The sequence below is a fragment of the Buteo buteo genome, chromosome 8 (genome assembly GCF_964188355.1).
Source record: "Buteo buteo chromosome 8, bButBut1.hap1.1, whole genome shotgun sequence".
Taxonomy (NCBI): domain Eukaryota; kingdom Metazoa; phylum Chordata; class Aves; order Accipitriformes; family Accipitridae; genus Buteo; species Buteo buteo.
Window position 1 is genome coordinate 41051010 of NC_134178.1, and position 22089 is coordinate 41073098.

At 45.5% G+C, this 22089-nt stretch overlaps 1 protein-coding gene across 1 annotated transcript; it reads right to left on the reverse strand.

Annotated features, from left to right (window-relative positions):
* Positions 1-816: 816 nt before the first annotated feature.
* CCDC191 (coiled-coil domain containing 191) lies at positions 817-22046 on the reverse strand. The gene is made up of 16 exons (XM_075034356.1): positions 21895-22046; positions 20434-20575; positions 17983-18111; positions 17265-17443; positions 16540-16763; positions 15598-15754; positions 13514-13704; positions 12502-12751; positions 10659-11128; positions 10045-10139; positions 8322-8404; positions 6841-6942; positions 5543-5686; positions 4184-4336; positions 3649-3803; positions 817-2148 (listed from the first exon to the last, which is right to left on the reverse strand). Exons 1-16 carry the CDS (start codon positions 22033-22035, stop codon positions 2016-2018), a joined length of 2748 nt encoding a protein of 915 aa, XP_074890457.1. The 5' UTR covers positions 22036-22046; the 3' UTR covers positions 817-2015.
* Between the last annotated feature and the right edge of the window lie 43 nt (positions 22047-22089).

Genomic DNA, 22089 nt, shown 5'->3' on the forward strand with positions numbered 1-22089 from the left:
GCCAAGCCCCGGAAAGGAGGAAGTCAGCTTAGGAAAAGGCCAGCAGTAACATGGGAGCATAAGGGCTGGTTCAGAGGTAGGTGTTCAGGAGCTCGTTAGGCACTACATGGGAGAGGTTTCCAAGGGGAGAGCATACTATAAGAAAGTGGATTGTGAGCTCCCGCAGCTTGCTGCTATTAGCACCAAGTGTGGCTGCTCGCTGCACTGGGGCATGAGTTCGGTAGCTCAGCCCCCAGCTCTGCTCCTCCCTGTCTCTTTGGCTCAGTCCTCTGCAAAAGACTCTACCCTTCCGCAGTGCCTGTTCTCCCCGCAAGACAAGTTACTCAGCCCTCTCTCAGTTTGTCACTTCCTCTCACAATCTGCCTTTTAATGCAGCCAGATGGTCTGTACTCGCCCACACTCCACGCAGGCACCTTCAGCTCCCTGCGCTTGGATAATGCGCTCATCTGACCTGCTGGTGGTCAGGGCTGTAATCAGCCTTTGGGAGATGGCGAATGTTCTCGAGTTGTAGAGGATGGCTGCGGGAGGTAGCCTGGGAGCGACAGTTGTCTTCAGACCTGCACCGAGGGTCTGCTCAACAGCCTGGCTCGTGTGGGCAGGCAGGCTCTCTGACCACATCCCTGTGAGCTCTCCGCTTGGACAAATTCCCAGCGCTAAAGCTCTGGAGCCTGGTGCTGTGCTCGGGCACCTGACCTGTCCTATACCACTTCATCGGCAGCGCTTAGTGCTGGCCTAGGTCCCTGACCCTGGACTTCTGTCTAGTGCCACTTGGCCGGCTTCTGACGCAATCTGCACTGACAACTCAGTTGTGTTCATTTCAGGTTTGGGTTTATTGGAAACTTTCAGTGCATATACAGGTTTTAAAAATTATCTGATACAATGGAAAAACAGTAAACTCTTCTTCCTGGCATTACCCAAGTGCTCCCTATACTGCCAAATGCTTTTGGAGAGAACTTTGCCTGTCTTGTTGTGAGGGGGAAGTGATTCCAGGTTCCTGCCTTATGCTGTTGCTAAGACAAGACATACTGAACCTTATGGCATTACCCTATATGCACTATGCTGCAGGTAAAGGTTGAACAGTGATAAGAAACTTTCATTTTAATCATGTCAGCTTTAACTTCTGTAAAAATACAGTCTGCTTTTTTCTTGGATTTTTAGGTTTTTTGAAGTGCTGGATCAAGTGAAAAGGCCCAGACAGGCTTGCACAATACATCGTTAAATGCTGCAGTTAAACAGCTTGGAAAATGTTTAAATGACAAGAAGATGGTGGCTCATAAACTTGGAATCACTGCTTGCCACCAAAATCAAAGCACTGTGCTTGTGAGCTGGCCAGTGCTGTGAACTAGGCAGTCCCTTGAAAAAGAATTCAGGTTTTAGATTGTCCATATGTGATGCTGTGATCTGGATCATTAGCAAATATGATTTGCATAAATAGCTCTTCCCTCTCCTCCTCCCATTCAGACTTCCCTGGCACAGTTAGCTAGAAACTGTTCTCTGGGTGGCCAAGTTCGCAGTAGTGGTTAGGGGTCAGCTGACAGTCAGGTCTGTTTGCTGCCTGATCAAGCTGTGTCACCCTACAGGGTACTGGCAACAGAAAAGCACCAGGTTACTGCTTAAGGAAAAATAGATGCAGTTCAGTTCTGTGCTTCCTGTGATGGAAGAGGATTCATGTCAGTGCTGCAGCTCTGTGTGTGGAAATGGTCTTGGCCTGAAACACACCCTGTGCTAGGCTTTGGTTACCTAGCCTCTCTGCCACCAGTGAAGACATCCCTATGGAGACTTCACATGAGGACCTTGTGGGGAATAACCCCCTGAAGTACAAAGTGAAACCGTCAGCTAAGTTTCCATATATGCTTAGTTTACGACAGCAGTGACCCCAGGGAGCTTCCTTTGGCTGTAAGACCCTTTGCACTGGACAGGACTTCCCCTTGGATTTGTTTCAGTCAGTAGGAAGATAGCACTGAACAGAATCAGTCTTTTTGTCTCCTCTTCCAGTCATCTTTGACTCTCTTCTGTCACGTTTGGAAGTTGGGGAGAATTTCAGCTACTCTCCTGCGTAGCTGGTTTCTCCTTTCCTCTCTCTCTCTTTCCTTTTTCATCAGTAATGGGTACTGCTTCCATGCCTTGAATGCATTCAGCATGAGTCTCCTTAAAGAAATTGAGGACACAAAGAACAAAGTGATGACATGCAGATGTGTGCATAACATAAATCAAAAGTTTACTTCCATTTGAGGGGGGAACTCCCCTAAAATAGTTGTGGGATTTGTCCTTTCTGCTGCTAGTCAGGGCTGTGACATGGTAAACCTCTGCATGCAGACTACTCCATTAATATGTCAATCATGCCAGGGAAAAATAACACATTGCCCTTCTCTAGTCCTCTCCCCCAAGAATTTTGCTCCTCCCTCTGACAGGATTCATTAGCTGGTGTTTGCTTAGCACTCCAAAGATGAAAGATGTTTCCTGAAGAATAAACAGGGTCTCTGAAAGCAGTTTCTTCAGGAAAATTGCAGGTTGGTTTGGTCCAGACCAACCACTTGGAAGTGCAGGCAGCTGGGCTCCAATTCGGACCTGATCTTAATCACCCCACCAAAGGTGCCTTACCCTGGGTTCCCATATGGGCAACAGGGCGCACCAGTCCTGTCTAAAGAATAGTTGGCTGTGTCAAAGTCTGAGCTGCCTTTTGCCAGTCAGTGGGGGAACAGGTAATGAGGAATGACAGGTGATTATGCTCCTAATATGAGGTCATATATAGGATGAATCCAGTCTCTTCCTGGGTCTGAATTTTCCCTGGTGCCTCCAGTTTGCTGGCTTGTTGGGTTAAATCATGCACTGTTCTGATCTTACTGACACAGCAAGCCAGAACAGGTTTCCTCTACCACATAAGAGGTTAATTTAATTTAATTCTTCCTCCAAGGTGCTGCAGATCCTGTTTGTGCTACGCACAGGCGCAGCCTATCCATGACTGCATGCAGCTGACATGCTTTCATGGTGAGGTAGGTGAACATGCTTGTGTTTTCTGCTGAACTTGGACAATAGTTTTTTCTTCCTGTTAAAATGCATAGCTAATGTAGTTATGGGACAATGAGTGAACTGGGTACACCTAGCTCCAGTCATGATCAGTAAAACTGTCTGCTGTAGTTTTCACTGCCAAGTCAGGCTGACGGTGGCATAAACCGAAAGATTGCTTAAGTAAGGTTTCTAGTTGATCAACTTTGGATTTGTGAACTAAATCATATGCTGTGAACAAAACCATACAGTGTAATTCCAGCATAATCATTTGGCTTGCTATAATTGTACTTAAAGATTTTCCTAAGGCAGCTTTTAGCAGAAGCTGCATGGCCAGATCTGCTAATCAGCTTAGAAAGTTTCAGCTACTTAGCTGCTTTCACTGTATTCTTTCAGCAGATTTAAAAGTCCTGTGAAGGGTACCACTAAATTTATTTTTCCAGGCTGCATGGAAAATTCTTACCATAAACCTCTGCTGATGTTGTCTGTGCATATCACAGAAGCAAAATACCAGCAATAAAGAACCTGTTTCACATGTTCTTGGGGAACAGATAATTGACCTGTCAAAAGTAGTCTCTAAAATAATCTATAGGGTATATTAAACCCAAGTAAAAACAACTGCTGGCAAGGGAATGCACTTACTTGTTACTGTGTTCAGTAGCAATCTTCAGCTTCTCCCATAAAGTACTTTTTTCCTCCATGATCACATCAAACCATGCCCAGAAGTACTTCCTTATGAGGCAGGCTGCATGGAGGGTACTCGCTTTCTCCTCCAGAGTGGAGAGATAATCCTTGTACTAGGGAAGGAGGACAGAGAAAGAGGTGAGAATGGTTTCTTTCTCCCAACCCCCAGCCCAAGAAGCAGAAACAGAGCAGTGCTGAGACTGTGGCAGTGAAGGGTAATGGGGACAGGAGTGAAGGAAAATCAGCAGGGAGCAGGATGAGACAGTGCGAAGGTGGAGGAGCAGTATGCAGGAGATTGTCCTGGGTGGAGGAGAATGATGGAGAGTGAGAGCTGAAAGAAGGTTTCTGAAGAAGGGAATGGTGTTGCTGGAATGGGGACAATGTAACTCAGCAAATGTTGGGCTGCAGGTGTGTGAAGTGGCACTTGGTGACGGGAAAGCGCAGCAGCAGCTAGCTTGCTTGGTATCGTTTCTCCACTGTGGTGCAGGCAAACCTTTAGCCAGTTCTTGAAGACCCGTCTCAGTAACGTATGGGAATAGAAGTCCTCAGCCTGAGACACCTTCTCCATGAGGCTTTCCTGGGTGTCCTGGAGCCAAGTCATCAGACATTTCCTCTGCAGGCCCAAGCAGTGGTGCCTTTGTGCCACCTGAGTGAAGACAGCAGAGACAGCAGCTCGTTAATTGGACTAATGACTACATAAACATAAAGCTACAGAAAACTGGGTACACTAGAAAATCACCTCAGCTTTTTGGGGCCCCCAAAATGCAGATGTCTGACAGCTGGAATAACTTACAGGATAGTTTCCCACAAAGAGGGGTCAGCACAAGGAACAAGACCAGTCTCTCTATCAGGCCACTGCTGCATCACTTCTAGAGAATACCCTTTTGAATTAGATGCTCGGTTTAACCTATTGTGACTGGAGCAGAGGCATGGCCTGTAAGAGTTTAGTCCAAGCCCATCCATAACACTGACCAGCAGGGTGGACTTATGGAGCAGGTGCTATCCCTCTACTCCTTCCCAGCTGGAGGCCTATGTGCATTTGGTCGAGTACTGTAAGTAGCTGCAGTTCCAGTGACTTAAAGGGAAGCTTACCAACTTAGCCCTGGGCTCTGGATAAATCTTCAGGATACGGTTGAGTGTTATTAGTCCACCCCAGTAAGGCATGCCAATTCAGTCATGTACAGAAATATTTCACTAGCAATATTTATGTCCCAAGGTCTCAGAAGCTACCACTTGCTATTCCACACTGAAGATACAGCCAGGCTAGAACAGATCGCTGGATTATCACCTGTGGTGTCCTACCTGTAGCAGTAGCCAACACTGCACCAGCAACTCCAGAGAGAGGGAAAGCCCTAGTGATGGGCTGGGGTTAACTGCTATAACTACAGTGGCGTGGCAGTGTCTTACTGATTAGCTTTGCTGTGGAGCAAGTGAACTGACAGGCTCATGTCACATAACTTCAATTTATTTTTTTGGCTGTATCATACTAAACTAACTCCCACTGTGTTACTGGCATCAAATCATGTGGCAGTTAGTCCTGCAGACAAGTGTAGACTAACAAAAGATGGTTTCTCATTAGATTGAAATTCATTCCTTTCTCTGTCCTTTTGGTTCCTGTTTAATCAGCTATAAATGAGGATGCCACCCTTGTGGGTTTTTGATGACCTTTCATGATTATTGTCAGATGGGCTGATTTAAAGAACTAATATAGGACACGGCGTGCAGGGAGAATTTTTGCTTTTTCCATCTCTACCTGGCTTAAGAGCCTATTAAGGTTTCTGCTAAGTGCTGCATCCATTCTTTTTCCCTTCCTCCCATGGCATCAGTCCTTTCTTCTATCCTCAGCACCTACCACCAGGTTTTCCTTGGCTTGCTCCCTCAGCCTTTTCCATGGCACCATTCCCAGCTTTCTCAGCAGGACCTTCTCATAGTGATCTCTGGCCTTTTTCTGGAGCTGCTGCTCTTTCTCCAGCCTCCTCTGCTTCTCCAGCTCTTTCTACAATACAAAGAGAACTAGTTTTAATTCACTCCAGATGAAGAGAACGTAGAGCAATGACAATAAATTGTCATATTGGAGCTAGAGGTCCTGACCTGACAGGAAATAGGGATCTGCATGATCTTTAGCAGTGCAGACCAGACAGGACCCCATGTACTAGAACCTGTGGTAGAAAGCAAACTGTCTTGAAAATTCTCATGGAAGATGATGGTATTTCTGGACATTTCCTTGGGCCATGTATCAGCACATGGCCTTCTCTGAGCACAGCAGATTGGTGTTACTGTAGCAAACATATAATCTGTGGCTACCAGCAGTGCTGACCTAGCAGGAACCTCCTTTTGATGGACCTTCATCAATGTGGGGAGGGGTGCTTTGGTGAGCTCGAGGAGGGCAGCTTTCTATGTTTATAAAACTAGATTGAAAACATGTCCAGAAATGATTGAGTTTATGCATGAGCCCTACCACTTCATCTAGCCTAAAAAGTAGGGGAGGGATGTGGGTGTTATGTAACTGTACAATATTACTTTTGTCTGAGACTCAGGGATGAAGGTCAAACATCCTAAAACACTCAATCCAAGTAGAACAGTAGTCATAGGTCAAATTCCTGTAGGATTTCAAATGTGCTATTTGGGTTATTGGGACAGCTCATTTCCAAGTAACAATAATGAAGTGGGGCTATTCCTAGGCTAGCTCCAAGGAGAGGATGCTTCTGTTCTTCAGCTGGAAAGTTGCCCTTCATATATGTCAGGCTTGTTTACTTTTAAATTGTGAGTTTGTGACTGGTATCATTGTGCATGCTGGAGGGGAATATAAGTGGAAGGAGCAGTCTGAAAGTAGGCTGAAGATGCTGCCACTGTGAGGGCTTATGTAGCTATATCTCAGCAGTGAACGTCCACCAGCTGGGACCTCTAGTCCTGCTGATGAGACAGAGACAGTATATAATTCATAGTGCATTCAGTCCACAGCCCTTCCCCTAACATTGCCAAAAAGGGGGAGGGTGGTGAGGCTATATAGCGGGTGCTGTGCTGTGGATCTCTGCTCTAATAATGGAGACCTCCATTTCACATTACTCTGGCTGCTGACTGAGTGCCAGTGGGTAATGGCTCTTCTTCTCCCTGCTAAAGGGGTGGGAAACAGGTGAGGTGTTTGGTCACCAGCTTCTGCTGCCTTCTCTCCTCCCGTCGTTTTTCCTGCTGAGCTTCCTTTTCCTCAGCCTCCTTCCTCCGTCGTTCTTCCTCTTCAGCCTTCAGCTGGGCCTTGAAATGGAGAAAGTGGAGGAAGGTAAAACATAATTTGGTGCATGTGACCTTTTCAGAGAACACAGACCTCTAAGCTTTCCCTGTATTCCTCTAGTATTGACCAGCACCTGAAACTTCAGAAGGAAGCAGACTTGTCATATACTAGACATGATCTGTGCCAGACAATGAACTGTGGAAGGGAGAGGAAGGAGGGACTGTTCTTTGTACTACCTATATATATATCTCTTTCTTTGCCCTAAGTTATAGTATTTGCCCACTCTTCCCCTAAAAAATTTAAACCACACATCAAGTTATTTATTCATAACCTGATCACTGAAGTCAGTTCTGAATCCCTGGGGACTGCTCTGAAGTTTTACTTCTACATGCAAAGCAGCTTTACAGGTACCCAAACATTTCTTTCCCCAAACACTGAGGATCAAAGAAGTTGCTTTACTTCAGTACTGATCATACTTGCCATAATATCCTTCTCTGAATGTTTATCTACTCCCATTGCAAACCCCACTCTGCTTTCATTTCACCAATCTTTTGCTCTTGATGTATGCATCAAAGGCCTAAAACCTACACCAACCATAATGCATGATTACTATGACTGTGCTTCCTGAACTCTATGATTGTGGCAACTGCAGCTGAGGAAACCTAACCTGATGCTTGTCTGTCTAGTCTATAGTTAAAATGTTCTCAAAGGCTTATTTCAGCCTCCTGTGTACACAAATGCATCTCTCCTGCTTGGAGAAGGAAGAAACCCTGGTTGTTTTAGGACCCCAGTTCTGAGCTTTCTAACCCTAATGCAACTTACTATCAATGTTTTGGGCTTAATGCCCTGAAGCTAAGAAGGCTCCTCTGTCGGATGTGTACCACAGAACTTGTGTATTAACTACACAAACATTGTCAGTATCTGTCAGTAGAGATTTGCTAGAAAGATGCAGGATTTTTACTAGGTGGGACTACAGATCCTCAAGCTGCATGTGACCAGACAGAAAAGGCAGGGGAGGGGAACCCCACCACTGTCAGGTCCAATCAAGTGGATCTCTGCACGCACTTCCACCCTTCCCATCCTCGACAAGGAAAAGTTACTGTCATGGGGTAGGTGTGAAAGAAGTGTTGGAGGGGTGGTAAGGGAGGCTGCTTCTGGAATTGCAACTGCATCAACATGAAGTGTCTGCCTGTGATATGGCAGAGCTAGTGCTGTCACCATATGCAAATGCAGCAATAACTACTTCTTTTTATGTGTGCCGGACATCTGCTTTCTCACAACTATGAAACTCCTGTTTTGGATAGAGGGCCTTTTCTTGGTCCCTGACTCTGGGTTTAAAACAGCATTTCTTGTAACTGGAATGGTGTGAAAGAGACTTTATTTCATTTTCCACCTGCCTTACCAATTTTTCCTCTTCTCTTCGTTGTTTGGCTTCTTCTAGTTTCCTTCTCCGTTCTGCACGCTGAGTTGCTCTCTCCTCCATAGCTACAGAAACAGATGATGTAAGGCTTAGTGGAAATGCACTATAGGATAATGGCAAAAGTTTGGTGAACAAGGATGACCACTCTACTGCCAGGCCCCATTGACCTGGCAATGCCAGCACAAAGGGACTTGCTTTTTCTGCTGCCTCTTATGGCTGGCAGCGTCATGAACAAAGAACTCATAAATATTTATGAGATTACTCAGGACTACCCCAGTTAGGTTCACTCCACCCTCCTTGGTTCACAGTCACAGCCATGAGGCTCAGTTATGAAAGGAGCTGTATTCAGGGGTTTTATCCCTGTCTTCTCTGATTGAGTGCTGAGGCTCAGGGCACCTGATTCAGCAGCAACTGCTATGAGGTCTCCAATAAGCTCCAACTGCTTATTTAAAAAGTGACTTCATGATAGAAAGCATCCCTGCCACAGTGACACACAGGTACTTGGTCCCACTAATGAGAAGCTACTGCTTAATGCTTCTTTTGGGAGACAAATTGCAATGCGTGATCTTGCTGGCTATCGGCAAAGGTGTTACGTTACTGACGTGACCACACAGAACATGCAGTGGAGTCGAGAACCTGTGCTTCCTTCTTCTGGAGTCACAAATGAAGCACAGGTTGAAGCAATTGATAACTGGGGGGGTATTTAAGTGTTTTGTTCACAATAGGTTTCCTTAGATTCTTTTCTCCTCTCAGCTGTCCCAGGATTCTCTGCCAAGGGAAAATCATCCAGTGATAACTTATTCACTGAATTTTTTTGGGATCTTCAAACAAAAAGCACTTGAGTGCTCTGAAAAGATGCTTACTCTCTCTAAGGTGTACAGAGTTCAGGCAAATCAGAGTGAGTGATAGCTTGGAGTAGGTAGCATTGGAGCTGAACACTGTCAGTTAATGAAAGGCAACTATTAATGCCCAGCTATCATGGCCAAAAAGCTCTGGTGATCCCCAAACTGGTAAACATCACAATGATCATACTCCAGACAACCTTTCATGCAGACTGTGATGACCGCCCAGTTGATATGCAAGAACATGACATAGGCATACAACAGAACCTGATCTTAATTTACTGCATTAAAAGGCTGTGCTGCATGTTCAACATGTATGTGCTGTTCCATATGCTGTTCCAGTGTATGTGCAGTTCCCCAGAGAGGGGGAGATATCTCACAGAGGGCTGGGCTCTGCAGCTCCTTTCCCAGCCTAGCTACTGTTGTCTCACAAAACCGTGGGTAGGCACTTAATTCCCTTTGAAACCTCAATACTTCTGTCAAAGGTAGGTGAAAATGACTGGTCAGTTTAAGTGTTACTTGGATGCGCAATGAAGGGAATAAGACCAACAGCAGAAAACCCTGTAGAGCTTCTCTCTCTGAGTCTTGTCACACCAGAAACAATCACAAGCATTAGGAGTAACTGCTACTACAGTGTACTAAGCATGGACCTGAGGGGCTTGCAGTGGCCCAGGTTTTACAGATGCCTGACTTGGGCACAGAAACAGCTCACCCTTTCACAGCACTGGTCAGGCTGGGAAAGAAAGCTGAGTTTTACTTGCATATTGTCATCCACCAGCAAGGCTGAGGTGAAGAAAGAGAAGTTTCCAGACAAGCTGTTGAGAAAAGTGGTCTGGAATAGTTTTTGCTATCTAGAACAGTACCTTTCAGTATGGGATGAGCTGAGGTCAGCTGGCTGGAGGGCCTCCTGCCTTGCATCGCTGCGCTTTTGTTTTCTGGCCCATGAGAAACAGGTGGACTATGAAAGGAAAGAGTAAAGAAATTCATCAATGAATGTGGTCAAATGACATCTCATACCTACCACCTATGGTTGAGAAACAGGCCTTGTAGTTTCTATTCTACATTGTGCTGCCTTTTCATTCTGAATCCCTGATACACCTTTCTTCCGCTTGAAATGGGATTAATGATGCATCCTTGCAAAGGAGCTGAGTACCCAGGACTGCTGCATGTTCTGAAATACTGAGGATGATGCTCTCTTTTTTTCTAACTAAATAAATCCCTGCTGCTACTATGTGTGACACTGGTGTTGCTGTTTCTAAGTGGATCCTGTATGGATCACATGGCGTTGAGCCATTGCAAAAAGGGAGAAGGATGGAGAATTGTAGCCAGCCTGATACCACCCTTGAGGCTAAGTCACAGGTGAGAGGAAGAGCAGATAGCGCTAGCATGACTGAAGTGTGCCTGGCAAATTCTGGCTCAACTTGAGTAGGAATGACACATACTGACTAATTGAGCCTGCTTTATCGAAGGCATATACCTCAAATGGGTTGTATTCTTGCATCTGGATTGTTTTTCCCTCTTCAGTTTTTCCTCCCTGGTTTGTGAAGCAGAGTTGTTAAGAGGCTGGGTTGCAGCCGTGGCTTGTGCTGACTCTTCTTTAGCTCTGCTCAGCCTCTGATTTTCCTGCAGTTCAAGGATCAGCTCTCGCTGTTTCTGAAGCTGCTGCCTCTGCTCCTCAATCAGACGTTGCTGGAAGGCATGACGGTGCTCAAAATGGCTACCATAAGCAGGAGCTGTCTTTGGACCAGGTGCCTGAAACTGCTGGGGGAGAGAGACTATTTGATTCCTGTACACAACCTCATCCTGGGCACTCAGGGCTGTACGTTTTACAGTAATCTCCCAGGCAAATTTGAGTTTTCTGTAGGAATGAGATGTGTGAGCAGCATCCCAACAAGAGTGGTCTCTGGTCTGGTCAGGTTCTTTCTGTATAAGGCAAGTTTTGGTTGGCTAGGGAAAAAAAAAAAAAAAAAGAAAAATTTGGCATTGATTAAAACCAAGCACTCTTCTGCCCTTTCTACATAGTAAGTGTTTCTTTAATGCAAATCTAGTGAGATGTCCGAGATATAGGGCAATCTCAGCTATGCAATCTTTATCCAGTTCCTAGCCAGGGCAGAGGGGCCCTGTTATGCACAAAATGGGAGGCTGTGGGAAAGAACTGTTAAGGAGCTGTGTGCCACTTCACTGGGAGGAAGAAATCCCGATCAGGCAAGAGCTCTGGCAGGAATATATCCTGACTATTTTGTTAGGGAGCACAGCTCAGGACAGCTCATTTCTCAGGGGTTAGCTCATCTCTCAGGGATAAGCACACTCCCTTTTGGACTGTGTTGTCCCCACTCAGCACTCAGATTGAGAGTAAAGGAAAAAATAGTTGTTGAAGTGATCTACACAGCTGATCTACTGGACAGTTCCTTTTCAAATGGAAGAGAAGTCTACAAGGTGCTGCTTCTTTGTACCTCTTCTCCAGCTTTGATAAATATTACCATGAAACTGGTGCACAGTGGGGAATGAGGCTGTGCCTTTTCTGACACATGGTCTTTCTCTGAAGAGGCATTAGATGTAAGGTCTGCTTTCTGATTCCTAGGTCAAACCCCAAATTCAGTCCCATCCTTCCAGCACAAATTTTACCAGTGCATCAGAAGAAAAATATGGGCCTACTAGGGTGATATAAGCAATGTGGGAAAATCAATTTTTGCTGACATTTAAGCAAACGAAAAGCTTGACCTGTAATATGTCTGTGTTAGCTCTCGTGCTAGGATCAGGATACTGCTGTGGTACAGGTTTTATAGACAGAAAGGAAGGGCAGGCTCTGACCTGACAAATGACAATTTAAGGAAGCAACCTCTGATTCTCCTCTCCTACCTCCTTGTGATGCGCATTATCCTGAAACAGCCAGTGACAACTTTTTCCCTCCATGCTTAAAAGCCAGAAAGCTGCACTGGCATGACAAGATCCCTTGTCATGCAGTCAAGTGTTATTCTTTTTAAGTCTGAGCAGGCATCAAAGATGTAACTAATCTCTCAGCAAAAGTGATCTGGGGGTGGGACACTCATTGCGACTCACAGTACATGAAGGGTTGTTCTCTGGCAGCATTAGAGATTATTTTTAAAACTCATCCATTGTCCTTCATGTTTGCCTCTTATTTTTAAAGACTTCTCTCCCGAACAGCTGCAGGCAGGTATTTGGGGGTCACCCTGTGAAAGGAGCCTTACTCTGGGACAATGTACTCTTTTATTTCAGATTGCACAAACAAAGTGCTTTGTAGGAGTACTGAGATGCCAATAGATGACATGGGATCGATAGACTACAAGGGAAGGATTTACCTGATCTTGCTGCAAATCTTGATGATGGTTTACAGGTGCTGTCCCAGGCTTGTTAACCTCCAGTGGCCTGTCCAGACCACTCTTCCCCAGTGACACTGCCTCCAGCAGCTGTGCCATCTTTCTCTTCGTCTCCTCCCTCTTGATCTGCAGCTCTCGCTTTTCTGTCTCTGCTTGGCTCCAGCGCTGCCATGCCAGAAAGCAGCAGCGCAAAAGCCGTCGCTGGTTATGCTCCACAGACAGTTGTTTTTTCCTGAATGAGAAAGCACTTGTGTTATGACAGGAGTGAGGCTTCTGCCCAGGCCTGCCTAAAACAATTGCATCAAGTACAGCAGTCCAGGCCATGGCACGAGGCCCCGTAACTTCCCGAGTCTTTCTGTCACTTAACTCTGAAGGCCCTCCAAAGCTGTCCAGGGTTTCTCCAAGGAGGAGTGGGAGGGCAGAAAGGATGCCCGTTATTTTGAAGTTTCCCTAGTTCACATTTTGCAATTTCCTGTGTCATCCTTGGGCTGTAGGATAGGTGCAAAAGAGGTACCCTGTTTCCTTGCCAGCTGCATAGGGGGAAGCTGCAGTGCCTCACCACACAGCCTGCCAGACACCTGCAAGAGCAAAATTTTCTCTGGCTGATAGGGAACTCATCCAACAGCCTCCTCAATGAAAGACACTGGCCAAAACGATCTCTGCTATACTACTACTGAAATAGGAAATAACTATATTAATCAGGAATAAATATGGCACCTCATATTCTCTGGGGTCCAGAGCAAGCCAGGGTGAGATATCTAGAGAGAATGAGACGCAGGCTTGTTGGAAAGTCCTAAAGCTCTTGTTTATCTCTGTCTTCCTTTTCATCTGTGCCACAATGCCTCTGGCAGATTGCAGGCAATATAGCAATTTTCTCAAAAAGCTACTGTTTTCCTCCTGCTGGCTAACTGGCAAGCCCCTTTTACAGTCCCTGATGACTGCACTGCCCAAGTACTGCTGCAGTAGGAGGAATTCCACAGTGTAGGGTCACTACCTGTTTTGATCTTGGAGATGAACTTCCAGTTGCTGTATCTTCTGCTCAACTTTTTGGTCCCAAGTATAGTTTCTCCAGGCTCGCAGGGCCTTCAGTTGGCATTTCCAGTCAGCAAGGGCTCTGGCTTTTCCCATTTTAATTCTGTGCTCCAGAATGACTTTCAGCCAGGCAGAGAAATGTCGTTGCATGCACTGCATGGGAGAGTTTCAGAAAACCAATGAGCAAGACACAGCCCGTCACACAAATGCTGGTCCTCTCCACCCTTCCCCTTATCTGACTTTCCATTTTGAGATTCTTTTTCGAATCCCCACTTTCAACAATTACCTTGAGGGTAAAAAAAAAAAAAATGCAGAGCACGTGCAGGTCTTCTATACAAAGCAGAAAGGGACTAGAAAGATAACATCACGGGGCTCTGCTTTTGAGTGAAACATGCTTAGTTCACCAAGTGTAAAGGAATAAAATGGGTGAGGAATGTAGAATTTCTGGAGGCAGGAAAGATGTTTCAAAATCTAGAAAACATCTAAGATGCTACAGGTAAGAACGCTTCTGTGGAGAACAGTTCACAAATACCTCCGTGGACCACTTGTTTGGTGTTTTTTGTAAATTAGACAAAAGTCAAGATACTTCCTAGTGTGAATTTATGACACGACCTAAGCTCACCCTTGTTCCAGTAGGAAGCCAAACCTTTCCCCTATTGTGTAATTAGACTCACTGCCTCTGGGAGTGATTTACGTTGTACAGAACAGCAATTTGCTATCTAATCTACCCCATAATTCTAGTCCTGTCGCTGCAGACACTGTTCATTTTGATCTGCCGAGTGGGTCAACTCACAGGACTCAGCTGTTCCCCTTTTGTCACAATGCCTTGTTTTAATTGCATTCCTCTCACTCACTGAAATCTCCAAATGGAGACTTAGAAAAAGGACAAAATGTCAGTGCATTAGCTATTTCTTTCTGCTTTAGGAAAATAATCAAAGTGTCACTATTGCTTAGCTCAGCTAAGCCGTGGCTTCTCACATTATGCCAGCCCTAAATTGTTCTGTGGTTTCATGCAAGCTTATCTTCATAGCTTAGACTGTGCTGCAGAGAGGTTGTGTACTGCTAAACAGTAGCCAAGCTCAAATCCAGCAGACAGGGAGATGAAGTGAGCCACAGGGAGAATCACCATAAAAACTATGGGATTTTTCTACTAAAAAAATTCTAGAGGTAGATAAGTAGACATTAATGATGATGACTGCTCTATTAATTAAAAACATTACATGATAGATGGCATTCACACCTGCACTCAGGGAAATTTATTCCTTTTGCTGAGGCTGCCCATATAAAATTATTCAGTACAAAAAGATCACTCTTTAATTGCACGTATTTGATACAACTATGTGTTTAACCCAGAGCTGGCCACGGTATCACAATAATGAAGGTAAAAGAAATAGGTTCCTGCTAGGAATTATTAAAGTCTTTACGTTTGCCTCAAAAGACCTGTTGCAGTATCACAGAATATCCTACTGCACCCAGTGGGAGTCGATCCTTGAGGAACCTGTTACCGTGGATGTACTGGCATACTTCAACTCTTGGAGACCCAGCTAAAAATTCATCCCAGGCCTCAGCACTTCTCTTCCCTCTCCCTGCTCCTGCACCAGGGTCTGCAAGGTAATCTTTAAAATATCTTCCCATACACACAATAAGGTCTTCTCGAGCCCTTTTGTGCCACTTCCCCCCTTTTACTTCCTTCCTCAAGGGAAAACAAATCCCGCTCCGCTGCTGCCTCTGTTCATCTGCCTGTTTCTCAATTGCAAAAGATTTTATATTTGCAACTGTCCTGGGAGCCACATCTTTTCCACAACTCTAAGTGAAACCTCCCACTAAGTACACTTGGGGCACAGACATACTGGGGATGGAAGCTCAGGATTTCTTGCTCCTAGTCTTACAAGATACTTTTTGCCCTGCTTTTCTACTTTCCTGGTATCAGGAGCAGGGCTTGGAAGAAGTAAAAAATTCTGATAACTAGCGCTTTTTACTTCTGTTTTGCAAAAGTAGCTGAGGGCAGGTAGCTGAGAGTCTCAGATAAAGAAGCGTGATGCTCACTCTCTGCTTATTGGTGTGAATCCTGCGCAGCAGCTCCTGAGCCCTTCTCTGTTTTTCTTCTCCTTGCTGTTCTTCCTTCAGGACCAGGGGCGGTGATGCAGTAATAGATACCTCCTGCATTGACAGCTTCTGACTTTCTTCTTGTCTCTTCCCCTCCCTGGAAAGTGAACAAACCCACAGATCTAATACAATGAGGAAAGTACTATAGCACAGATTTCACTCTCTTTTTGGCCAATCCTAAGAGATTCACCTCTACAGCTTAGAAAGTTGCTGATTATTTACCTTGGCCTTCTTAGAAAACAGCCTCTGTCATGGTTTGGGGTCCCAGAGATTAAACAGTCTGGACCATTTCCAAAATATAGCAGGTAGAAGAAAATAGTAAGATTTCAGTAAAGCACTTGCATGAGAAGATTTAGGATCTCAGGGCTGCCTAAGTGGCATCCCTACAAGTCACATCTCTGTGACAATCCAAGCTCAGCAGAAGCAAAAATTATGTCTCTGCAGAATTCCCAGCCAAGAACGCACTTTATTATGAGCAGAGGAAGTATTTTAAGTGCTAGACTTTCAACATAGACTATTCTTCTTTTTTTTTGTGTGTGTGTACTGGCTTTCATGCTGTGTTAGATGCTAACAAGGCTGGATGTGGCCACAGGGTTGATGGAGAGAATGCACGATAGTGCGAACACCCTCCTACTTTGTGATCCAGTCTACTTACTGGTAATGGCTGAGGGGAGGCTAACAGTATCTTTAGCCCAACCTCCCACTAATGATAAACTCTGCCATTGACATTGGTAACAAAGGAATAAAAGGTTTTGGGAGAGCTTGGAGACAGAGGAATAGCAGATGTTTCCTTTGGGACCACCTCTCCTCTTACATTTAGCAAATGGAGCTGATAAGAGAAGTGTTCATACAGTTCTTTCCATGCCCCCCTCTCCCTCTTACATTCTCCATGCTTTTGCCATGGTATGCCTCTTCTCAGCCATTTCTTTTCGCAGCTTCACCATTTCCCTGTGGATTTCCTCCTCCTCCTTCTTGGCCTTCAGGGCCTTCCTTCTGTCCTCCTCCTGGGCTTGGAGCTTGGCCTCAGACAGAACTGATTTCTTCAGGGACTTTTCTTGTCTCTGAAGCTCTAATGCCTTCTGACGCCTCATTCGGTTTTCTTTCACCTGGGAGGGAGGGATCAGCAAAAATCAAAGCAGATGCCAAAGGCTGAAGAATTTGAGGTTCATTGTACACTGACAGGGTGAGTCACAATCCACGTTGCACATGAAGCAAGCAACCCTATCTGTGGCTGGCACTGACTGCACTCATTCTGCTCTCAGACCAGCAAAAAAACTCCATGCAAGAGAGTGAGATGTTACTTGATGGGAGCAAACTCAGACCTGACTGCCATGGTGGCTTTTCCTGTCAGTCTTTGGAAAGGGGGGGGAAAACTTGAACAGATGTAGTGAAAGTTGACTGTGCAAGCTACTGTGAATGGCTAATGTCCATGCAGCAACACAGTAACATTTCAGATAAACTGTGGAAGAGTATCCTGGGGTATTTGCCTGCAAGTCAGAGATTATTGCAGGTTGTGAGAGAATACTGGGGAAGTATCACTGAGCATTCACTCTAATCCTATAATCCTCCATCTTATTCCTTTTAACTGTGCTGCCTTGCCTGCTCACCTGCTTGTGTCTGAGCTCCATGATTATTCGTGGATCTACAAGTTTTTGTTTTTCCTTGATGTCTTCAAGTCTAAGGTCTTCCGCTACCCCACAGTTCACGACTTCACTCTGCAAAAGATGCTGTAGGTATTCTTGGACAGAAGAACTTTCCAGTTCATGTTCCAGATAGCTGCACAAGTCTGAAATGAGGAATTTAGATTATCTCAGGCTAGTCTGAAATGAATAAGCCCCTCTGTCTCAGATCACAAAGCCTAACGTAATTAAAAGGATCACTTTCCCAGACTGTGAATGCGTTTCTGATGAAAGTGGACACACTGACTGCACTCTATTTATCCCCAAAGAGTCTTAATCAGTCTCACATTGAACACACTAGAGCAGTAATAACATTTCGTCCATTTTTTACTGCCTTGCCTCTGAGCATCTCGAACAGCTGTATAAATTTGACAGGCATCACAAATACCCATACACAAAAGAAATAAAATTTCTCTTTTATACAAGAGACATTGAATGTTTATGAGGTGCATTTGTGCAGCCCTACAGCAAGCTGCTGTAAGAGCTGGGGGAGAAAAATCATCACCTCTAATCTTGTTTCTACTGAGCCCACTACCGTGGCCTCAAAGCAACTTTTACCTCTCAGTCTGACAAAACATGAGGCCTGGCTCCCTTCCCCAGCACATCTTCAGAAAGGAAGCCAGGAGCTGCTTTGTTGTGCTCTCACCATCGAACCGCTCATACTTCAGAGGGACTGCAGAAGGCTTTTCCACGAGGACAGTGTCAACCTCATCTTCTCCATCGCTCAGCTCCCGCTGCAGTTTGGACTTTATCCAGTTACTGAGCAGCTCTTGGGCTATCATGAGGAAAGAGACTGATGACTTCACTTGCTTAAAAAATATATGGGTAAGTATAAACTAGCAAGACTCTGTCTCTGGGATAGTTATATCACATGCTGGGAAGGCTGTCTAAAATGACTGTAAGCTGATCTGCAACAGAAAATGGAATAATGCTAATAGTTCTGTTCTCATCTTCTTGATCTATAAAAGAACAGGAAGAAAAGGTGGCAAACTTTTTCCCTGTCACATAGGTCACAAATAAGTTCTTCTCCACCTCATTTTTCCTACAAGATTCTGTGGACATTTAGATCACTTGTGTGATTATTATAGCATTTATCAAGGAGATGGAATTCACATGAGGTAATTCGTAACTCCAATAGCTTTCATATGTTTTACCATTGCACTTGCAGACCCTTAGGTATTTTCCACCTGTACAGCCACGGATGTCATATGTTAAATACAAAAAGAACTACTGTTTGGACAAATGTTTGCTTCATGTGTACAGGTTAACCTTTGCAAGAACCACAGCTCCAGGAACAACTGGTGAGTCTAGATTACAAATCTGTCAGGTGGCAAGCTTCACCAGGGACTACCTGTACTCAGAATTAAGTCTGGAACTACAGGAATGCACCTGTGATGAATTTGGTACTCCTCAGTGAGCTCAAATGCCTAGTGAACAACTGGGTATAAAGTCCTTCTGTGAACTTTTATTTGCATCTCCACTCTTCTGTGGAAAAATTCCTTTGTTTCAGAGTTCCTACTAAAAAACAAGGACAGCTAACATGGCTGCTGCCTCAACAAACCACCTGGCCTTGCTGCACGGATGGCCAAGCTGTTCCTGAAGCAGAATGCAGGGCTGTAAACTGCAAGGCATCAGGAGCAGCCCGACGAGAAGCTGAGCCATCCGTGCAGTGAGGATGGGCAAAGAGCAGGGATCTCAGCAGCCACTGTAGTGCAAGTCATCCCCTGTAAAGGCACACAGCTGATAGACAGGAGGAAGCAGCTGCTCCAAATCTCTTGTTCTAACACAAACTGTAGATGCTCCCATTGAGTCCTGGTACTTCTAAGGCAATAAAGCCTTTTAAAAACTTCCTTAAAAAGGGGTGGGTTTTTTGAAGAAAACACAAATGTAATGTTTATTGTCCTTCAAATTACTTTTGTTCTCTTTCATAATCTCTCGGGCCAGCTCAGGAACAAGGAAATATATCCGATAGCAGAAAGAAGAGAGAAAAAGAGCTTATCACTTGGGGAAGGGTTACTTTTTTGAGTGGGAAACCTGAGCTCCTCGTAACTGGAATAAAAGAGTTCTGGCACTTCCATTATCGATACCTTTCTTTGCAAAGTGGACTATGTGTAGTTAATACCATTAAGTATTCTAATAATGGATTCCAGATAAAAGGCTTTTAGTTGAGCTAGGAACAATCCTGAGAGATTGGTAGCTATAAAAAGGAAAACCCTAGCAGGGAAGGGCAAACAAAAATAATAAAGAACCATGAGGAAAGCAAGCAACTTTTCCACCAATTGCGAAGACAGCTTCTTTTGAGCCAGTGTGCTGTATAATGCATTCAGACAGTGCACTGTAAGCAGATAGGTGTATTCTGTGCTATCAGTTGAACCCTTGATGATTACAAGTGAAAAAGCTGACTTCCTGTATTGAAGTGGATGGTCTTGAGACATGTCTTCATTCTATTCTGTAAAGCTCACTTCTGAGTCTTAAAAGAACGGTTAACTCAGTTTTTAAAATCCTGTCTCTTATCAGCTTTTTACACTGCAGATGTACTTCTAGCACTGATGGGAGATAATTTCCCTCTCTTTTTTTAAATCTACCGCAGTTTTATTTTCAAATTTCAGGAAGCACTTGTGGCTGCAGGCATTACAAAGGGAATATTTAGTTAGCTAATTAGTGAGGAAAATTTTGCATGGGAGTCAAAGCAAAACCACACAATTATTCATAGATGTGAAAGTTACATAGAGCAACTCCATTTTCACATCTGGCCCGCTATCAAAAATACATCAGGTAATTTCATCCAGTTTCCTGTAGCCCACTAACTTGTATTTGACCATACAGTGTGTCTTCAAGGGCAGTATTCATGTTCGTATCGACCTGAAATCTCCAGGAGACAGAGTTTATCCTTCTCTTAGGTATGCTAATTAGGATCTATCTTGAACTCCAGCAGTTGATTCTTCTTATGCCTTTCTCCATTAGATGAAAGACATCTTACGATGAACTGTTTCTTACAGTCTCAAGCTTTGCAAGAGCCTGTTCAGACCAGAACCACAATGCTGGATCAAGAACAGTTCATTTTAGGCAGCTTGTGGCAAGCAGTATTTCAGCTCACCTTCCTCACGGGCCTCATCATGATCTTGCAGCTGTTCCACAGTTTCCAAACTTGTCACAGGACCACAAGGCCCCAGTGGATACCTTGACTTTTGAAGGGAAAAAGCTTCAGAGACAGCATACTCAGAGGCTTGGTCCGCTTTCTTTAAATTAAAGAAAGGAAAAATTTTTAAGGATTGCTGGATATTAATTTTCAAACTTCCTCTATCCAGGTTCTCCTCCAGAGAGAGCAAACATCAGTGGGAATGTAACACAAGACAGCATGGCTGTTTTAAGAAATAGATTTATTTTGAAACATGTTTCTCCGACTGTTCGATTGACTAGACAAATTGGACTTAGCAATCATTAAGTAATAAGCATTCATTTGGCAATTAATGCCAATCATAGTGATTAGAGAACATGTAGGGAGAATGCAAACACCCAGCCCCAGGGGGCTGGATGGAGAGTTGCTGGGCTAGTCCCCAGCAACCACCAACTATGAAATGTGGTATCAGCATTTTGTCATAACCAGGCTGTCCGCTGTGTAAATAGTCTGAGTGACTTTCCATCCCATATTCACCTCTCCGAGGTGTAAATGGTCCTGGCGTGTCACTGTGTTTTCACATGTAACACCCGTACCCCCGACAGCCCGCATTTCTGCAGGACTTCTTCCCTTTGTGCTGGGGCAACCAGAGCAAGCTGCTGCCAGGAGGCCTAGGAGGCTGCATGAGGAGGCAGGTGCACCCTCCTACCTGCCATAAGAAGCAGGCCGAGGGTGGGAGCATGGGGGTGCCCAAGGAAGCAAAACAAAGGGAAGCTCACCCCAGAATTCATTTTCCTTGATCTCAGGTGTTTGTAGAGGCAGATGGTGCTTTGGGGTAAATCTCTTGTAATACTTGCCCATACATACAACCCGCAGTACTGCTCAACAGCAAGTTTTGTGCGTGACCTGTGAGTTTTACGCACAGCAACAAGGTACCTTACTCTTGAGTGAGTTACTGGGCAAGTTACTTCACCTTGATCCAGTGTTCCAAGTTATCAGAGTTAAACCTTGGCTGGAAATAAGATATTTTTTTAAAAAAAAAAATAATAACGACAGCGTTGCGACCACCTGTCTCTGTTTTTTTTGAGCCGCAGTTTAACGCCGCCGACCTCAGCGCCATCCACTCCAGCGTGCAGCGCGGACTTCCCAACGGCTGGCGAGTCAAACGGCCGCCTCTCTCCCGCAGCCCCGGGAAACCTCTTTCCCGACCCCACTCATAAAAGCGACCGGGATCCCGCGGGGCCGCCCCGACCGCGACACAGCCCGCGCAGCACCCCCGGCCCTCTCCCCGCCGCCATTTGAGCCTGTGGCGAGGGGCGTGGCGGCGGCGCGCGGCCCCTCACCCGAGAGGCCGCGCCCTGATTGGACAGCGCGCTGCTGCAGGGCGCCCCCTAGCGGTCTCCGTCCCGCCCCGTCCCGCCGCCCGTCAGGCCCCGTTACCTTCGGCCTGGCCCCGGCCGTGAGGCGCCGCCAGCGGTAGAGCTGCGGCCGGTGCCCCGGGCAGGCCGTGGCCACGCCGGGCACCCCCGCCAGCCTCCCGTCCCTCTCACGGGCGTACCGCGCCGGGAGCGGCTTCGCCATGGCAACGCCGCTCTCCCTGGGCGGGAGGCGGAAGGGCGGTGTCTGTGCGCCCGC